At 45.3% G+C, this 17,315-nt stretch overlaps 2 protein-coding genes across 2 annotated transcripts; both read right to left on the bottom strand.

The window, feature by feature from the left end:
* Window positions 1-2,060: 2,060 nt before the first annotated feature.
* On the bottom strand, window positions 2,061-3,026 carry DFL_001688 (uncharacterized protein; the record flags this gene model as incomplete). Its single annotated transcript, XM_067630344.1, has 1 exon — window positions 2,061-3,026. The coding sequence occupies one exon, from the start codon at window positions 3,024-3,026 to the stop codon at window positions 2,061-2,063; it is 966 nt and encodes a 321-aa protein (XP_067492997.1).
* A 9,669-nt stretch (window positions 3,027-12,695) lies between these two features.
* DFL_001687 (uncharacterized protein) lies at window positions 12,696-16,568 on the bottom strand (the record flags this gene model as incomplete). The annotated part of the gene is made up of 3 exons (XM_067630343.1): window positions 12,696-13,742; window positions 13,799-13,892; window positions 13,957-16,568. The coding sequence occupies 3 exons, from the start codon at window positions 16,566-16,568 to the stop codon at window positions 12,696-12,698; spliced, it is 3,753 nt and encodes a 1,250-aa protein (XP_067492996.1).
* Window positions 16,569-17,315: the final 747 nt, after the last annotated feature.

Raw genomic sequence — 17,315 nt, 5'->3', positions numbered from 1 at the left:
CTCAACCCGGCTGTTTCATCGGCCCACCTTTGAAAAAAGATCCCTTGGATTTTTGAGCAAAACCCTTCACAGCCTCGAGAGACCCCATGCAACAATTTGATATCTGTGGGGGAATTTTGTGTTGAGCTTTGATCCAGGCCCGTTGACGTCTAGATTTCGAGATGGCCTTACCTAATCGAGCCTAGCCATCATGCAGCTTGGTTCAAAGATGCCCTGGTTCATCTATGGCTTGGCAAGCCTCCATTTGATGGAGTCCACCTGCGAAGTAATGCAGCGAAGCTCTAACCGTCTTAGATTAAGCCAAATCGATCAATTTTGTTAGCAGCCACATCTCACCTAGATCGAACGACTAAGGCTGATAAAAGAAGGGCCGGATCAATCGATTCTGGGCCGTGTTCAACTTCAAAACACCTTCGATCACGATCGTTCGTTGTTGCCAATTAAGGAGAGTTAAAGAACTATTTGATAGATTTTGTAGCCAGCTATCGGAAAATATCCCAAAGATGGGATATTACTCCAGGCCTCCAGCTGTTGGAGGGTTATATGTCACAGATTCGTCAATCCATCGGCCGTTGTTTGCATTAGTCAATTATAGTAGGACCAAAGATATGAAATGGAAAGACGCCAATACCGGAGAGGTCGTGGCGAAATTCCCGACGCTAAGCCCGGCCCCTAAGCCAATAAGTTGCCACTATGATTTGCATCGTGACATGTTAATGGCTACTATCTGTAACAGTCTACAAGTAAATTAATTCGAAGGTTTTTTCTAGGGAGAGCTATGTTAATAACTTCTGCACGCTGATTTCAGTAAGCGCATAGCCACCCAACGCAGGTGATGGCCCAAATACCTTGAAATTCGAAATTTAAAGAGGGTGTGATGCCTTCCAGCAGCCAGTTTTTTTTTATGTCCCTTGACTATAGTTTGAGGGGTCCAGCAAGTTCGCTAGCTTCTGACTCGCGAAAAAGAAAGCTTGGCATTGGCACCAGGAGAGACAAGCCAGCCCGATGACCTCGTTTATCTTCGGTAAGGAAAATCTACGCCATTAGAGGAACCGAACGCCTCTTTTGTAACTCCGGGCAATAGGAACTGTGGGTTAGCTCAAAGGCGGACCATCACAGATCCTTTAGTAAATGCCGGATGCAGCGTTTGTTAGTCCTCATCAGCAAAAAGAAAACCGTGACTCCCTTGGGTCTGAAACAAGAAAAGTATTCCCATGAGTATATCGCGAAGCTTCTATGCGAGGTTTGCAGTAGCGCAGCGGGGAATCGGTAATGACAAAACTCTAGATCTCGAAAAACAAAAGAAGATGCTGGGTATGGGTAGACACATTTCCCCCCGACGTTGATTGTGGGGCTTTAGTGTTTCGCATCTTGGGATTTCGTTGGATCGTAGCCACCTGGCAATATGATATCGCCGGACTTGTAAATAGCTGTCCAGAAATGTGTGTATTGATTATGCTACAAAAGACTAAAAGTTTTCCCAAACAGGCCAACAATTTTAGGATGGAACCAAGCTTTGGTAAAAGGAACTCAAAACAGGATTCTTCGGGATGAAAAATTAAGATACCAAATCGCTGTAGCCTCGGGATAATGAAGGATAAAGGTGAGATAAAAAAGTAGATGGCAAAAACCAGTGGGAAATATTTACATGAACTCTTTGAAGCAACTTGCGTTGTCTGCATGCACACAGGTCCATGCAGAAAAATACAACATTGACAACATATCGCATAGCACAGCCATAAAAGACATGAAGAAAAGGTAAAGCGACGTAGTCGACATGCTGAAAGAACCCTAGACCGAAGGAATCCACCCACGTATCCAATAAAACCAAACCAAAGAGAGAGACAGGGATAGATAGATAGAAAGACCAAGTACCAAAAAGGAAAAACAACCAATTTTCAAAAGCAAAGTGCATACCCTTTTCGAGAAAAACGCCAGCTGAGGAATTACAGACCTCCATACCCATAATACTATCTCAAAGAAATTAGAAGAAACCCAGATCGAAGTAAATCCAAACCGATTGTGACCCCGAGATTTGTTGTAATTGTAGAGAATATAGATCAATGCTCAAGCTTGATCCCCGAGATGTCGCCCTGTGTATGAGATCCAACGAACTTGTTCCTTCCTCTGGGGTTGAAATGGAAATGTGTCTTCTTGTGCTGTCGTAGGTTGTCGGATCGTGAGAAGTATCTGCCACAATCTGGGGAAACATCACAGTAGAATGGCTTTTCTCCGGTATGTGTTCTCTCGTGTCTCTTCAAATGTTCTTGTCGCTTGAATCTGGCATTGCAGCCTTTTGCAAGGCATTTGTGGGGCTTGCTATCTTGACTAGGAATGAGAACTGGGTAGGGCTTGGTTCGCTTCTTCTTCTGCACACCGGGTTGTTGAGGGCAGATAATGTTGGTAGCTTGCACCTCCCTCATTCCAGCCCTCATGGCGGCATAGCTTTTGCTCTTTGGTGAAAGCATCGATAGATATGAAGGAGAGATCATGTGGTCCTCGTCGACATCTTCTTCGTGGAGTAGGCCAGGCATTGCTGCTCTCGCAGCTGCTATTGTGGCGGCGTCATGGCCTTCGTCAAAAGTACTGTCGGAACCAAATGAGGGAGCTGGCGAGTGGTAAAAAGTGTCTGCAACAGAGAGAGGTGACATAATAGCGCCGCTAGAAAACGACGAGGCTGTCGAGGAAGCTCGCATGTACTCGGGATGATGAATAGAAGAAAGTACAGGATATTCGGCACTCATGTATGGATTATGGCCATAACCCAACATAGAACTTGAATAAGACTTTTCCATTGTTGTTAAATCTTGAAATTCGGATGAGAACAGTAAACTAGGGGATACAGTCTCTCCTGTATAGGTAGATGGTGCTGTTACAGATGGTGAAGGGGTATGAGGACCATGGGAGCTGGCATTTGTTTCCGAAGAGCCAACTGATAGCCTACGGATCGAGGTTTCAAATTCTTGCTCGTTGATATCCGCATCCGCGGTTAGCAGATAGTCCATGTGAATGTTATGATGGGACATCTTGCTGTGACGCTTGTAAAGACGCTTGTAAAAGCGGCGAAGGAAGAAAGATAGATTTAGAGCAAATCTGAAAAGGATGGGAACACCAGAAATTTGGCAGTCCCCGGGACTCGAGGGAATCGAATCCCGAATCTCAATAATCCGGATCAGTAAATTGAGGATCAAGTCTAGATAGAGTACGACGAGATAAAGTATTATCGTCGGCCTTTAGAGTAAAAGGTAATTATAAGAAGGAGATAAAGGTGTTTTTTTGTGATTTGGCTTGTGATGAGAGAAGTTGGTGAAACGTTGAGATAAAAGGAGGAGAGATGAGGGAGGGTATTAATACGTATCTAAAGACTTTAGGTTTATACGCAGCATTCATATCTCAGGCGCTAGATCATATTTCATATATGAGATGCCTGGTCATGAAAGGGCCCGATGCATATTACTGGGCAGGCTAGATTACCGACTCCGAGATCTGTCTAGCTCTCTAGGGAAGCTGCAGGTGCAGGCCTTGGAACAGGCTTCCTGGCCGAGCACAATTTCGAATATTTCTTTTGTTGGGTCTTCCTTCTTGCTGTCGGTCATGCCATTGCATGTACTGTCAAATCTATGCAAGGAAGACCACCTACCGCAATGAAAAAAGAAATTACCATGTTAAGTTGCGATGCAAGCAAGATCGTGATGCAGACTGGACTTTTCTTGGGAGGCCGGAATATCTGATGTGTGGTGTGGTCTGGTGAGTGTATGTGTTGACAGATACTGATCCGATCCAGGGTCCAGGCCTTTGAAGGAGACTGGAAACTACCACCAACCTTCTTTCCTCCATCCATCCCAGCAGCGGACTTGAGGCTGTAGCATATCGTCGACAGGTACTTGCTTGGCTTACACTTCCCATTCTCCGGGTTCTCCCCCACACCAATCCCACAAATGTGGCTTGTTTCCAAGAACTTGATAGAACCACGCACATCTTTCTCCAAAGGGATACATCGGATATATTTGGTTTGGCCCACTCTAATGTTATAAGCCTCTAAGAACGGAGGTCCCTAACACTTGCTATGCAGGAGGTTTTCAGCACGTATGTTTTGAGAGGAATGTTTCCCAAATATACCTGGATGTGCTTTCAAACCCGCACGATAGGACATGTACTTCACGATCACGTACCTGCATCGGGGTGTACATCGTCTAAATTATCGGCTCTGCGAATGCAACCTAACTTCACCTTCCTTTTCCACAATTGAATGCCCCCGGTCGTTTACCATTTTAGAAAGAGAGGGGAATACTTCAAAGCCTCGAACGCTGCATCGATATGCACTCATCGACACCGCTCCCTTGCTTCACTACTTCTGACATTCTCATGTTCCCGTTGTTCACCATCATTAAGGGTCCTTCGGGCCATACGCAATCCCTCTATCGAAGAACGGAACGTGCACTAGCAGGCGATCAACATCCTGTCCTCTGCTCTAAATCTAAAGGTTTATTTCTCAGAATGTGATAGATCGATGGGATTGGGACTTGCGCTTGTGCGCCTTTAGTCGATTTGCATTTGCAACACAGAAATCGAAATCGATATGAAAGATGAGGACAAGGTTGGTATCACGGAAAATATATGCCTGCGTGGGGAAACTAGCCTTAAACGTCGTTCAGAAAATATTTTTATAAGGTTTTCATCGGAGTGATGATATAATTACACAAGCGCACACCGGAATGTACCGAGGTCTTCATTCAGTCCATGCTCCAAAATTATCATATGAGTATATCAAATTAAACTTACTTCGAGGCATCAAGTGTATTTCCGGTGCGTACGTCGTACAGAAGGCCGTCAACTTGATACCAATGGTGCAATGGTTGCAGTTGGGTAACGTAATACAGGCCTATGAAATCTCACGGTTTCGAGTTGTCAATATCCGAGTGGCCGTTGCGGTTTCTCCAGATTTCAAGTTAAAAAGCCGTTTCAAGTAGAGGGCAAGAGAGTTGTGCAGGGCCTGTTCTGATTTCGACTAATGTGGTTTCTTCATGCGCGTGAGGAAAAAAAAAAAAAAAAAAAAAGAAAGAACTTTAGTTTAGAACGATCTGTGATATAAAATCTGTTGGAATGTTGGATCGGGAACCTTCCCCTCCTTCACCACTTAGTTAAGCCATACACTTCTTGCAATGCTGGGGCGGGGCCCTGAGGCGAGAAACTCGGCCTAGTTCTCATTCTAATATACCCGGAATGTTGCTGGGAAGCCCCAAGCTTGTTGGCCGAACCGAATTGTCGGCAAAGCTAGCTCTAACGAAGAATTGAAACGAAACTCTTCGCCGCGGACCGGCCTAAAGATAGCTTTGGCTAAGTTGAGAAATGATCATACCCGGTAACAATTTAGCTGGGATTAACCAGTGAAAGCTTCAACGAGTACCTTGTTCTCAAGGAACGTTTCCCGCGGAGGCTGAGGATGCAAGGTCGCCGGATCGCGGAGTCGAGATTGGCGTGTTTTATTAATTTGCAGTATAGCAGAGAGGGATGAATTGTTGTCGAAGTCACCTACGGATTGATGCAAAATGGCAAGCGGGCTTAAAAAGATAAACCCTTACCCCCTCGTTGCCTGCGAAAAGGCTATAATGAGGCCGAAGCTAGATACAATTGGACCAAGAAGGGAAAGTTAAGGTTAAGCACTGAGAATTGGCAGGCACAGCTGTGCGAACCGGAGGAGATCCCCACTTTAAACCTGTCATGATATAAATAGAGAAACCGGTGGATCCACTTTCGATACGGGGTAATCGTTTTGTCGTTTCCATTGCCAACTCGAAAAACAGCATGGCAATGTGTCTACCCAAGCGCTGGTACTGATTTTCTTGGTGCCCGGCCTGGCTTTAACTATGGTTTGTCGGCGATTTTCAACATCCTCACGATTCGAGAGCTAAACTATTGAAATCGGGGAGGCAATACCAGGAGCACAGGGACAAAATTAAACGACGATTAGAAATTAAAACTTTGCGGAAGCTGATACAGGGTGCCTCGCATGAGAAATCCAAGCTCCAGAAACGAACAACAGACTTAGCTAGCCGTTTTTGTCCGGACACGGCACAGTAGATATTGCATTGATGTTTTTCCAAATCTCAAAACAGCAATTTCTAGAGCAAAACCTTTGTGATTTTGACATAATACCTCGTGCTATCGGTAGGGAAGGCTGCATTGATTGATCAGATTCGTCAGAGAGCCTTTGCGTGCACGGAGCACACTGAACAGCTCCGAATGCCGATTGACAAGATCCAACATTACATACGTTCTGCGATGTTTCCCCACCCCTTCGTCGAGAAATATCATTTGATGAGATTTCCGACGGCAGGAGCTCGTCGGCTTCCGGTATCAGAACCTTTCACTCTGTCACATATTAGATCTGTCAGGTCATATTTTTTTTCAAAATCTTTTCCCGAATCTCGCATGTATATAAACGAAAATAGCTGCCAACTAGCGCTAGTTGGCAAATTTCTTTGGCGAGCAGCATATGTGGGCTGCATGTACATGTACTTGCCATAACTGTGTGCGATTCCTTGTATGTACAACTACCGTGGGTGCTGCACAGCAAAACTAAGGACAAAAATCAAAGTACATGTCGATATAACACAATAGAGCCACCCAATCACGGTGTCTTCCTTTATATGCGCATGTAGTGAGACGATGCAAGCCGCCCCCATTAAATCGGTTCATATTGAATGTTCTCGGCTTCCCATCAACCTTTCGACGGAACCAAATAGAAAATACAAAGCATAATGGAGGGCGAATTAACTAAAACAAGCTAAGTAGAAAATGCTTACATGACCACTGGAAGGTTGTAGTCCCCACCAACGTTGCGCATGCATATAGACAGGGCCGTACTGCTGCATGGGTACGAAGATATCCATCGACGCACGATTATCGGCCTTTTCCAGATACGATTCATGCTTTGCCATGGTAGAAGAGTTTAGAATGTTGGTTGTAAAATTAGGCAGTCAAGTCTATGTAGCTAAACCGCTGGGCTAAGAGGTACAGAGGCCTCCTCTTTAAGTAACTAAGTTTTATTTTCTTCCCTCGCGGATGCAAGTGTCCCGACGGAAGATAGTTTGTAATGTAACATCTAACTGTAAGTCATAGTATCCGACTCCCGCCCCCCCGCTTAAGTCTATGTCGGCTAGAGCAAGCAAGGTGATTGGATGGACGACTTGCATCGGCACGCGAGAATTATATTATATATATGGCATATAGGCAGGAATATATCATGTAGGCTAGCTTCCCTACCGATCGATCCAAAATGTGATAGAATTTTAGAGAACACAACATTCGCTGGGAAAAGTATGTGTTAATGACCTGAATAGATGATGCAACCATGCATGCAGTAGCTAGTGTACGCATACAGCCACTCGAAAGTTTAATATGAAGCGAATAATCCAAGTTACACTTGAATTTGGGAGCCACATTGAGCAGGGGACCGCCGCTTCTATGCATTGTGTGATCTTTGTAATTGAAAGCCTTCAAAAGATGGAGATGAATGGTGCTGCGAGTCGGCAGAATTGACTGTTTAATGCAGGCTGTGGAGATAGTAGTTGTAATATAAATATCAAGAAAGATATCATGTCAGCCGCTGGCATTTAGTTTTTCCGATCTTCTACTTGTATTCTTTGAATAAAAATTCAACATAATACAGTTCACCGATTGAAATCATAGCCCTCCAACAGGAAGCCTAGAACATACCACCCAGACCCTAACTATAGATATCAATTATCTTTGCTCCACGACCCCGAGATCCCTATAGTCCCGTTTTTAATCTCGGTAAGTCTTTTTTTTTTTTAAAGTGTCATTGCTGTAATACATCATCTTGAGCCTTTTTACTGACTTCTGTATAGATCTATATATTTATAAAATATCCTATAGCCAGCCACCACAATGTGCGAGGTCTGGGTTTACACATGGAAGTGTGGCCATGAAGGCAAAGCGCGAAAGCTTGAAACATTGTGTGAACTCGCTAGAAAAGCGGGCGCCTGGTGCGGGAATCCTGGAGCGCATCCTAGTGGTAACCTGATAGCGATTAGTGGTCACATGGATGGGCGTTGTCCCACATGCAATTCCTTATGATATGGGCGCCATGGGCTGGTATATTTAGGTACATACTTACTACTAAGACATCTTAGTGACATCTATACAGGTGCTGCTTAAATCCGAACTGAGTTACTAACGAGCTTCTAGGGCTAGAAGGTTTTCCCGAGAATACAGAGTATACTACTCATATGAATTTTAAAATTCCCTTTTCCTAGTAAATCTGGAATTGGAATTCCGGAGATAATAACAGGGTTTATCAGTTGGGATGCGATTGAGTTTTTCAATCTTACGTATACGTTGATATTATGATCATGTAATTATATTCCCTAGAAGTGTTATGTACCTACTGCTTCAATTGTAATATGAATCTCCGGTCGATTTTCGATTTCTCTATAACACGGAGCAGTAATCTTTTTTTTTTTTTTTTTTTTTCTAAGTCTGACCTTTTTGATTCGAAGTGCGAGCTAGCGCTGTAAAACAATTAATTCCTTAGGAAAAAAAATAATAATAATAATAATTTTTTTTCCCGAACCCTTGACACTTTCTATAACGTCAAGGCAAGTTTATTCTTTAAAATTTGACGCAATAGATCTAGTGCCCTCACCTATAATGTCTTCTATCTAACGCCACTCCAGAATTGTGGAGGGAGCTAAGTTGTCTACGGCTGTCGACGGATTGAAATTCTTTTCTAGGTAACTTCTAGGTATATTGTGTTGCCCTGTGTCGTCAATAATTGCCTAATCAAGGCCACATGCCAGTTCTCTACATTTTTAGATAGCTGAGAAGTTCCGTTATTTCGCTGAATCATTCAGTTTTACATATCTGACACCTCCAAGGATTATACAACCGCCCGGACCGTGAAACCTTAACTGCCACAACAAACAAACTGACTTTGTCCGCGCCTTTGCCTAAACAGGCGCACAGTGGAAACCTTCGGGCCATATCCTTGCTAGTGAACAAGAGATTTTACATCGAAAGCCTTGATGTGTCGAGGTCGCAGACCATGCTTCGAAGTCACTCGCCACACCTGGCTTCAACCCCAAGAATCTCAAGACAAAAAATCCCAACCGGCCACCGGTCTCCTGTCTCGCTGTGTATGTACCTGTGGGAGCCCATCCTCCTTTCAAAGAAGAAAAAGGAAAAGAAAAGGATGGAAGGAGAAGAAAAAAATGTTCGTGTGATGGTACCTGATTTCACAACTTTTTCTTATATTCCCTTGCATACTGTTGTTATGTGACAAAACAACGCAGAATCGTTGCTTTTGGTGTGTGCAAGTGGTTATGGGGTGTGAAGAAGAGAAAACCGGGTTTCGGGGTTTGTATATCCGAGCCGTCTTAAGCCTAAAGCACCAGATCGCGATCAATGTTCACCGTCGAAAGGGAAATCTTTTGGGTTAGTTGGAGAATTATTTGCTACATACATAGAGGCGCGGACATGAATGAATAATATCGATATCAAAACGAGGTTGAGCATGAGATTTGAAACATAAGTCATGTGGGAAATGCCACTGTACTTATCGGGTTGTTCGACAAATTGATCACCAGGGAAAAAAAGTTAGGAAGAAATTAAAAGCCAAGAATCAGGGAAGAGAATACAGATCTTTTGAAGTTTTTGGTGCGTCGTCTATCAAGCTAACGATATTGATCATTAGTGCCCGTGTTCTCATTCTCGGCAGGCAGGGTAGCTGTTTCCCCGATACAAAGCGTCAGCGGCCAGTTTTTCGCGGTTGCGGGATCGGTTCCGATTGAAATATTTACAGGTTGACAGTGGGACGAGCGCACATGGACAAAGGGGACTGCATAGGTTAGTCTAGCAAGTTTAGATCCCGAAGTTACGCTCCCAGGGGGGTATTTCAATAGCCCTTGTCCCAACTCGATACAAGGCCAGCTAGCTCGATGACAACTTTAGCTTCTATCGCTAAACTGTTCTCCTTTTGTCGATTATCTCTTGATATATAAGAGGTTATCTGGAACATGCAGGCGGTGTCTCTTTTAGGCATTGAAAGGGATGGTTTGGGGAAATTTACGATAGTTTCCCGTTCAGTTCTCCTGCTAATTCCGTGCATTTGCAAATAGGTCGTCACCCATCTATCCGCTAGCTACCCATGTTTTTCTTCTGGCAAGATATGCCTTTCAAATCGTGCTGGTATGTGCATCTTTGCGACTCGACCAACCGCATTTTTCGGAAGTCATGCCGACGGCCCTAGCAGTTTCTTGCAGATAAAGGTTCATGCTATAGGCGGGGCTCCTTCCAGTATCACCATAGCTGGCGTATATAAATATCATTCGCGACCTCAAGTATGCTGCCTCGCAATTCGGGATAGAAGATTTCAATTACTTTGTAAATAGCGCATGAGCTCTTTCCAACAGATTACCTTCATCGTAGAGAGGATACGATACAATCACATAATTTAATTAGGTGGACACACTACGTGGCCATGATTCCTGAAATAGGCCAAGCCTCTCCTGTAAACATTTTGAGGGTCCACCAAAAGATTGCGAGAAAAAAAAGAAAAGAAAAAAAAAAAGCCCTAAATTCTGCATCAATAGGATTATTCTTCACGGAAATTGTGGATCCCATCGCATGTCACGCTCATCTGTAGCCGGCCGCTGCAGGTCTCTTAGCAAGCGTGAGATGCCAGGGAGGAATCCGACATGCGAAAGTTTCAACATCTTCCGATTCTTCCTTCTGATCACATCCTCTTTCGGAAATCTATCAAGAGGGCCAAGCGGAAATACCCCGCTTCGAATTTCCGAGGGGTGCTGAATCTTTTGTTAGTATGTTAACATTTATTGTAATTGCTAACTCCGTCGGATACACGGATACCTTGGTCAATTTTCTTGAAATCATGGAATTATTTAGACAAATAGACAACTTTACCGCGACAGCCCGAAAAAATTATACCTTTAGACATCGAACTATATTAAATGCAAACATCGAGGTAAATGAAACTCCTCCTACTTCATGAATTCAATGAATCGATGGCATCCAATATACCTCCCAAGGAAACCCTAGCTGTGACTTGAAGTTCTACATGACTTTTTTCCCCCGCCCCAAACGCCTCATGTATCATGTCCTACTTAGCCCAATTGACCCTCTAGATCTTTGGTAACTCCCCACGAAACTAACCCTTTCGCGACACGGCCTTTAGAGCTAGCTGTAGAGATGGAGATAAACAAATATTTCAAATTATCATACAATGATTGGAAAGCAATTTTTTCTTCTAAAAGAAAAGTTTAGACATTCCTGGACTGGCACGGATCTTGCCTTCCGTCTCGATCTACGTGCGTGGTCACGCTGATGCCCGGAACCCTAGTTTTCTAGCACTTTTCGTCCAATATCTCGGCCGGTTATACTACGTAGGATACCTATATTGCATATCGTTTATAGGTATTAATTGACGAAGAATGGATGGCCAGCAGGAAGAACAAGAGAAGCAGGTCACTAAACCAGTCTCGAACTAGACATTGCACCAGTGGGACTCTCAGGATATCACAAAGATGGCTAAGAGCACCAACGTCGTTCAATGCAGTCATGTTGGAAAGAATGTCTGGCCCTGTCATTCTCTGGTTGCGTTATGTGATCAAGTATAATACCTGTTGTATGCTTTTAAGGAAAAACGCAGCCAAAGCAAGACGCTCGTCAAAAAGTAGCCCCGAGGCCAGTCAAAAAAGATGCATTGAATCGATTATATGTACATATATCACCTAAACAATCCAAATATAGAAAGCCGCATCTCAATGCAAACAATAGAACCTGACTTCCACAATGTAAACCGCTCAGCGGTGTGGAGGGTGGAAGCTTCAAAGTTTGCTTTTTTGTTTTTGTATACTTAAATATTTTGTTACTTAAGTAGTCATGGTAACATTCTTGATATGTCGATATGTGATAAGTACTTATGCATGGGCAAAGTGGCGAAAAGATGGTGCACTCGAAATAACGCCTCATCACCCGCGAAGAATGTGCATATAGCAAAGTTCCAAGACTTAGAAGAAATCACGGTCGTGACAAGGGGGGAAGAGGATTAAGGTACGTATACTTCTAAGAAAGCTGCACGTCGAGACGAGTCGGGGCGAAGACAGACCAAAGTGGACCCGAGAGACCCGAACGATCGGGAAATCTGAATCGAAAATGCATATCGACAGACAGTTAAGTAGGTTAGGTGGAGCCCAGTGCCATAGTACATATATGAAGGCACACATACACGGCACTCTCCACCCCTCACATAAACCCGCCGTAATCTAGAATGAACGCCGTTGATTGATCAGAAAATTTTTCCTTGGGCGAGAAAAAAAGGTAATTCACAAACAAGAGGAACTTGCATGAAAAGCCAAAAATGAAGCTAGCTTGCTCGATACATCGTTTGATAGTAGTAAGGGACAAAATGGAGATCCAGGGCGGCAAATAACAATAACTTTGAAACACACCACCGAGAAATGATCTTGTCAACCGTACTCCATTCACGCCGTTAAAGCCAAATCAAAGCAAATCGAAACAAATACCAAGATGCAAGTGCGGAGCCGTTGTCGGTTGGCAATTTTTCCAAGTCATCGACTGTTACAAGCAAGGAAAACAAAGGTGCGTTTTATTTTTCTCCTGAAGAGACCCTCCCTCCATAACGGAACCGATGGCTATACAAAATTATTTTCCCTAGAAAAATTATCCGGAGGAATTTGCATCGACTCATGCAAAACATTCGATAACGCGTCCGAATTTTGCGAAACGCTAGCATAGGTTCCGAACGTCTTGTCCCAGGCATGCCAGTCGATATTATCTCTCGACATGTCCATAAACATATCATTGTTATGGCTCCCATTGCTGCTTTGAGAATCCACATTGGCCCCGTGGTCTTCATACTGCACTTGAGCTTGACCCGTTTCCATATTATACATGACTCCTGGGGCCACGATTACGGGATAGCCAGCAGCATCAAGGCTCACCCCACCAATCGAATATCCGTTGTCATAAGACGTGAAATCATTCGGCAAGAATGATAACCCTCCTTGGAAACCTTGATTTGCATAAGATTGGTCCGGCAGGTTGTACCCGTGCCCCGCATTATTCATCTCGGAAAATATTGGCAAATCATCCACGATAGAGTAGTCTAAGTTTTGAGACCTAGGCTCTTGAGTAGTTGATGTGTTCGACAAGGGTGGTGATACTCCAGATACTACGGATGTTTCCGAAGCAGCAATGCCGTTTCCACGCTCGGAAGGAGTTAATGCAGATATGAGCGCTTGCGGGTCTGTTGACCGTTGACCAGGTTTGCGTATACTACGCTCAATAATTTCATCTATCTCCTTCTCTGTGATGCCCTTTCTCCCACTGGAAGCTGCCTGAGGGATTTTACTAGTCTCAGGATTGCTGGCAGCGGCAGAGGCGGTAGGGTTAGAAAGGGGACCTTGCTGGGGCAGCAAAGGTACCCCTCCAGACACTCTCGCATAGGCCTTGGCTCGGAATCTGGTCATCATCGCCCACGCCTCCTTGCCACCCTCTACAAGGGGGCGTTGAGCTAGTGCATCGTAGGCACCAGAAGTGGAATTCGGATTTCCATTACCATCCGGGCCAAACAGCTCAAAGACTTCGTCAAGTAGCTTCTGGCTAGGACGAGCCTCATCTGAATTAGGACTATTATAGAGATCCAATAGTATGATCATGCAACTATGAAGTGGTTGATACTGCATTCCTTGTTAGTCTATGCTCAAGCAAATCACGTCGTAGAGAGTGGACCCACTGTTCCAGGTAAGAACCAAAAATATGGTCGGAATGCTGGAGAAGTCGACAAGAATATGAATTTCCTGAGTAGGCGATGACATGCATGTAGAGAGCTGAACGGAAAGGATAGTAAGTACTTCCACCCAATCAAGATCGATGAAGGTTGCAGCTACTTACCATTGACGAGCGTGTTGCCACTGCATGCTCAGAATGGTTCTAAGGAACGGCTGGTAGAGGACAGAGAAGCATTTGTCATACATCAAACTGAGCATCGTCCTCGCCCACCCGTTGAAATTCTCGAGCTTCTCGGCCTCCGTTGAATTCTCCTCATCAGCACCTCCAGGTGGGACGAATCCCATTTCTGGGATACCTCTCGCAGGGATTCTGTTTATTCTCTCGTCAATCTTTTCTTGAAGATCACAAATAATATTCCCCATCGCAGTAACGTCCTGCTTTTGTGGAACCTTAACGCTGAACAAAGATGACACGAGCCTTCTAAGCACCCGAGTGGCCTCATACCGACCAACCGCAGTTATCATAGCTGTTGATGATCGTGTATTGAGCAGACCATCCGGCAGACCTGTACAATTATTCATTACAGCAGCTTCGTCTTTCTTAATATCCTCAGCCGTGACAGGACTCGGTGCCCCGATATACTCGTCCTTAAGCTCGCTCACCATCTGGGTGTCGAATGCAGATTCGTCACTTCCACCGAGCGGCGGTAAGCCCGTAGCTATGGCAGCCTGTACGTCTAGGTATACAATATGCCACCAGATCCGCCGCCGAACCTCTCTTTCAACTTCGTTCAACCCTCTAAAACTGCTCGGTTCCCTGTGGAGCCCAGCACTCTGAGCTGCTCTCATAGCAACACCAACGAAAGAATAGGAGGTCAAAGGTTCCTCCTCCCGAATTTTGCAGGTATGAAGTAGCAAGTACGCAATAAGAGACGAAAGCGTTGGGCCTCGAGGGAAAGCCGTTATAGCGAGCGCCCCATGAGCAGCCCTGTTCAAATGGCCGGTGATGACATTCCGTGAATGTTCCTTATCTGGGAATACCTCCTTAAATTTTCTATTGGAAATAGACAAAGCACCCGTAAATAACACCGCGAATAGTAACGGGATAAACGTTGGACTGAAATGGATGTCATCTGTTGTTTCGTGCTCTTTTATCTTCCAGAAGTTTGTGTAGTCTTTGTTGAACGAAGGTGCGTGGAGAAGCGGGATTACGGGGTGGACACCGCTTAGAAAAGCCTTATAAAGGGCATGTGACTGGTGTTCCAGAGGCAAGTATCTCAAAAACCAGACCATTTGCCGCGCTTGGAGTTCCGGCGCAAATCCAGCCTGTAATTTAGCAGCTGTACACATTGTTGAATCCTCCGGGAGGATTTTAAATCGAGACATGTCTTTCTTCGGATTGACTGGCACTCGGTGGTCATCATCACGTCCGTCGTCAAGGGCAGCCATTATCCTCGTCATCTCGTGGGAAGGATGTATCGAATATTCTGCTGGAGATGGTTTACACGAAACAACTGAGTCCGGAGGTGTGGTTAGCTTTTGGATTCCATTGGCGTGATTTCCACTCCCATGGCCTTCTTTCTCAGCACCAGGGCACTTTTTTTCATCCTCCATAAGGTTGAAAGTTTTAGGGATTGGCTCCCCATTCGGTATCGTTTGTTTCTCCACCGCGGTATCGTTTTGCGACTGTAGAACTTGGTTGAGCTCTGTTATTTCGTTGCTTATGAAGGCCCAGAATGTGCTACCAACGTATCTCGTTCGCCCGTCTTCTTGTATGCTTAGATGACCGAGTGAGAGGTCGTCATCCTCGGCCGGGTTAACGGACGGGTTAGGACCCTGTTGCTGGCCTCTCTTCCCCCTTCGGGCCTTCGGTGTAGTTTGCGGTCCTTTAATCCTAGGATCAATCACGTCTTCTAGACTTCTTTCCTCGTTTGCCGGTTCAGTCGACTGGTGGTCGAATATATTTGATAGATCCTCCATACCCTTTGAACGAAACGCTTGCCAATTTTGTGGGATCGTCTCGTGGCCGGGTATGTTCAAGTTGTTATCGAAATGTTCAATTGGGGCGGGAGGATCGTTGAAAGGGCTCATTGGGAGGTCTTCAGTATGGGTAACTGATTCAGAAGTATCCATAGCGCTAGTGCTCGGGCTCCTAAGGCCGCCAGGCAACTGTGTATCCTGTCTATAGGGGCTATAGTCGCTTTGGGCGTTCTCCCATGGCGGAAGAACGGAGGATGTGGTGGTTATGGGCTCCGTGCTTGCACTACCTCTTCGTTTCGTAATCGCTTGGAGGTCTTTTAGGTCTTTTATAAGACTTTCGTGGTTAAAATCACCCTGCGGCGGCGCCCCGCCACCTAGATAGGTCTCTCTACACCATTTATCTACAATCTCTGCCAGTCGTCCCAATCGAATCTCGAGTTGATCTTCCACAGGACGCCCCGCCCCAGAATTACTTCTCCCAAGTCCACCAGGATAGAAGGGCATCGAGTCCCTTCCAAAAGCATGCCTTGCGACATCAAATCTCTGGTCATCTGAAAATGAATCCGACTCCTCTGATATCGCAGCATCCGGGTGCGTTCTTTGCCGCTTGTGCCCACGTTTTTGCAGTGGAGCTTGACTGGGATTGAAAGCTGGAGGCGGCATGTTCCCTCCATTGTAAACCTGAGGCGACTTGCTGGCTCCATTTGGCGGCGGCTGTTGTGAACCCGACGATTGCTTGCCGTTGTCTTTCCCTGCTATCTGCGAGTTATCGCTCCACTCGCACGGTACCCCCATCTTTGCACAACCGCCACAGATGGGATGCTGCCTGTCGCATTTCACTTTCCGCCGCCGACATGAATGACATATGTGTTGTGCTCGGTTTCGGTGGATCTGCTTGGGTGGACCCTGGCGAGAGGTGGTCGTTGGAGGCAGCACTGGTTGCTGTGTCATAGTCGGATACGAAGCTTGATCGGGAGGAGGCATCTCAGAATACCCTCTGCCGTTTAGAATTTGGGATATCGACATGTTTTCTGAAGTGCAGAACAACAGCTTTGACCGAGACTACTTTGAGGAGGCGATTCTGCGATTGCAGCTTGGCTTCGTAGTCTTAGAGTTTCAGACGGGGATCGGTGCTTAATAATCGGTTATGAACTCTGCCCTGTTCACGCCCAGTTCCAATTTTTTGTTCCGAGTGGGTTTAAAATGTTGCCAATGAAAGGCACAGGACAGATGCTGGTCGGACGAGATGTGGAGACTGAAGAAGTTCCCAAGTAGCGGGATTCTATAGTATAAGATCACCAAGGCCAATCGGCCGGACCACAATATCCTGCGACGAGGAGGAGCCTACACAGTAGGAGTAAGAAGAGGCTCTGGATTCGAAGCTCTGCACTGCAGCACGGGAGGATGGCTTGATTCTGTGTAAGTGTAACACAGTTCGACAAACATCCAGGCTTCGATAGGATCCTAGCCTGGCCAGTCAGCCGAACTGCCGTCTCTTAAGACGAATCGATGGAGTCGTTACCTTACCCAAGTACCTCTTAA

The sequence above is a fragment of the Arthrobotrys flagrans genome (genome assembly GCF_004000055.1).
Source record: "Arthrobotrys flagrans strain CBS H-5679 chromosome Unknown unitig_3, whole genome shotgun sequence".
NCBI lineage: Eukaryota > Fungi > Ascomycota > Orbiliomycetes > Orbiliales > Orbiliaceae > Arthrobotrys > Arthrobotrys flagrans.
This window is presented reverse-complemented; position numbering and strand designations above follow the sequence as displayed.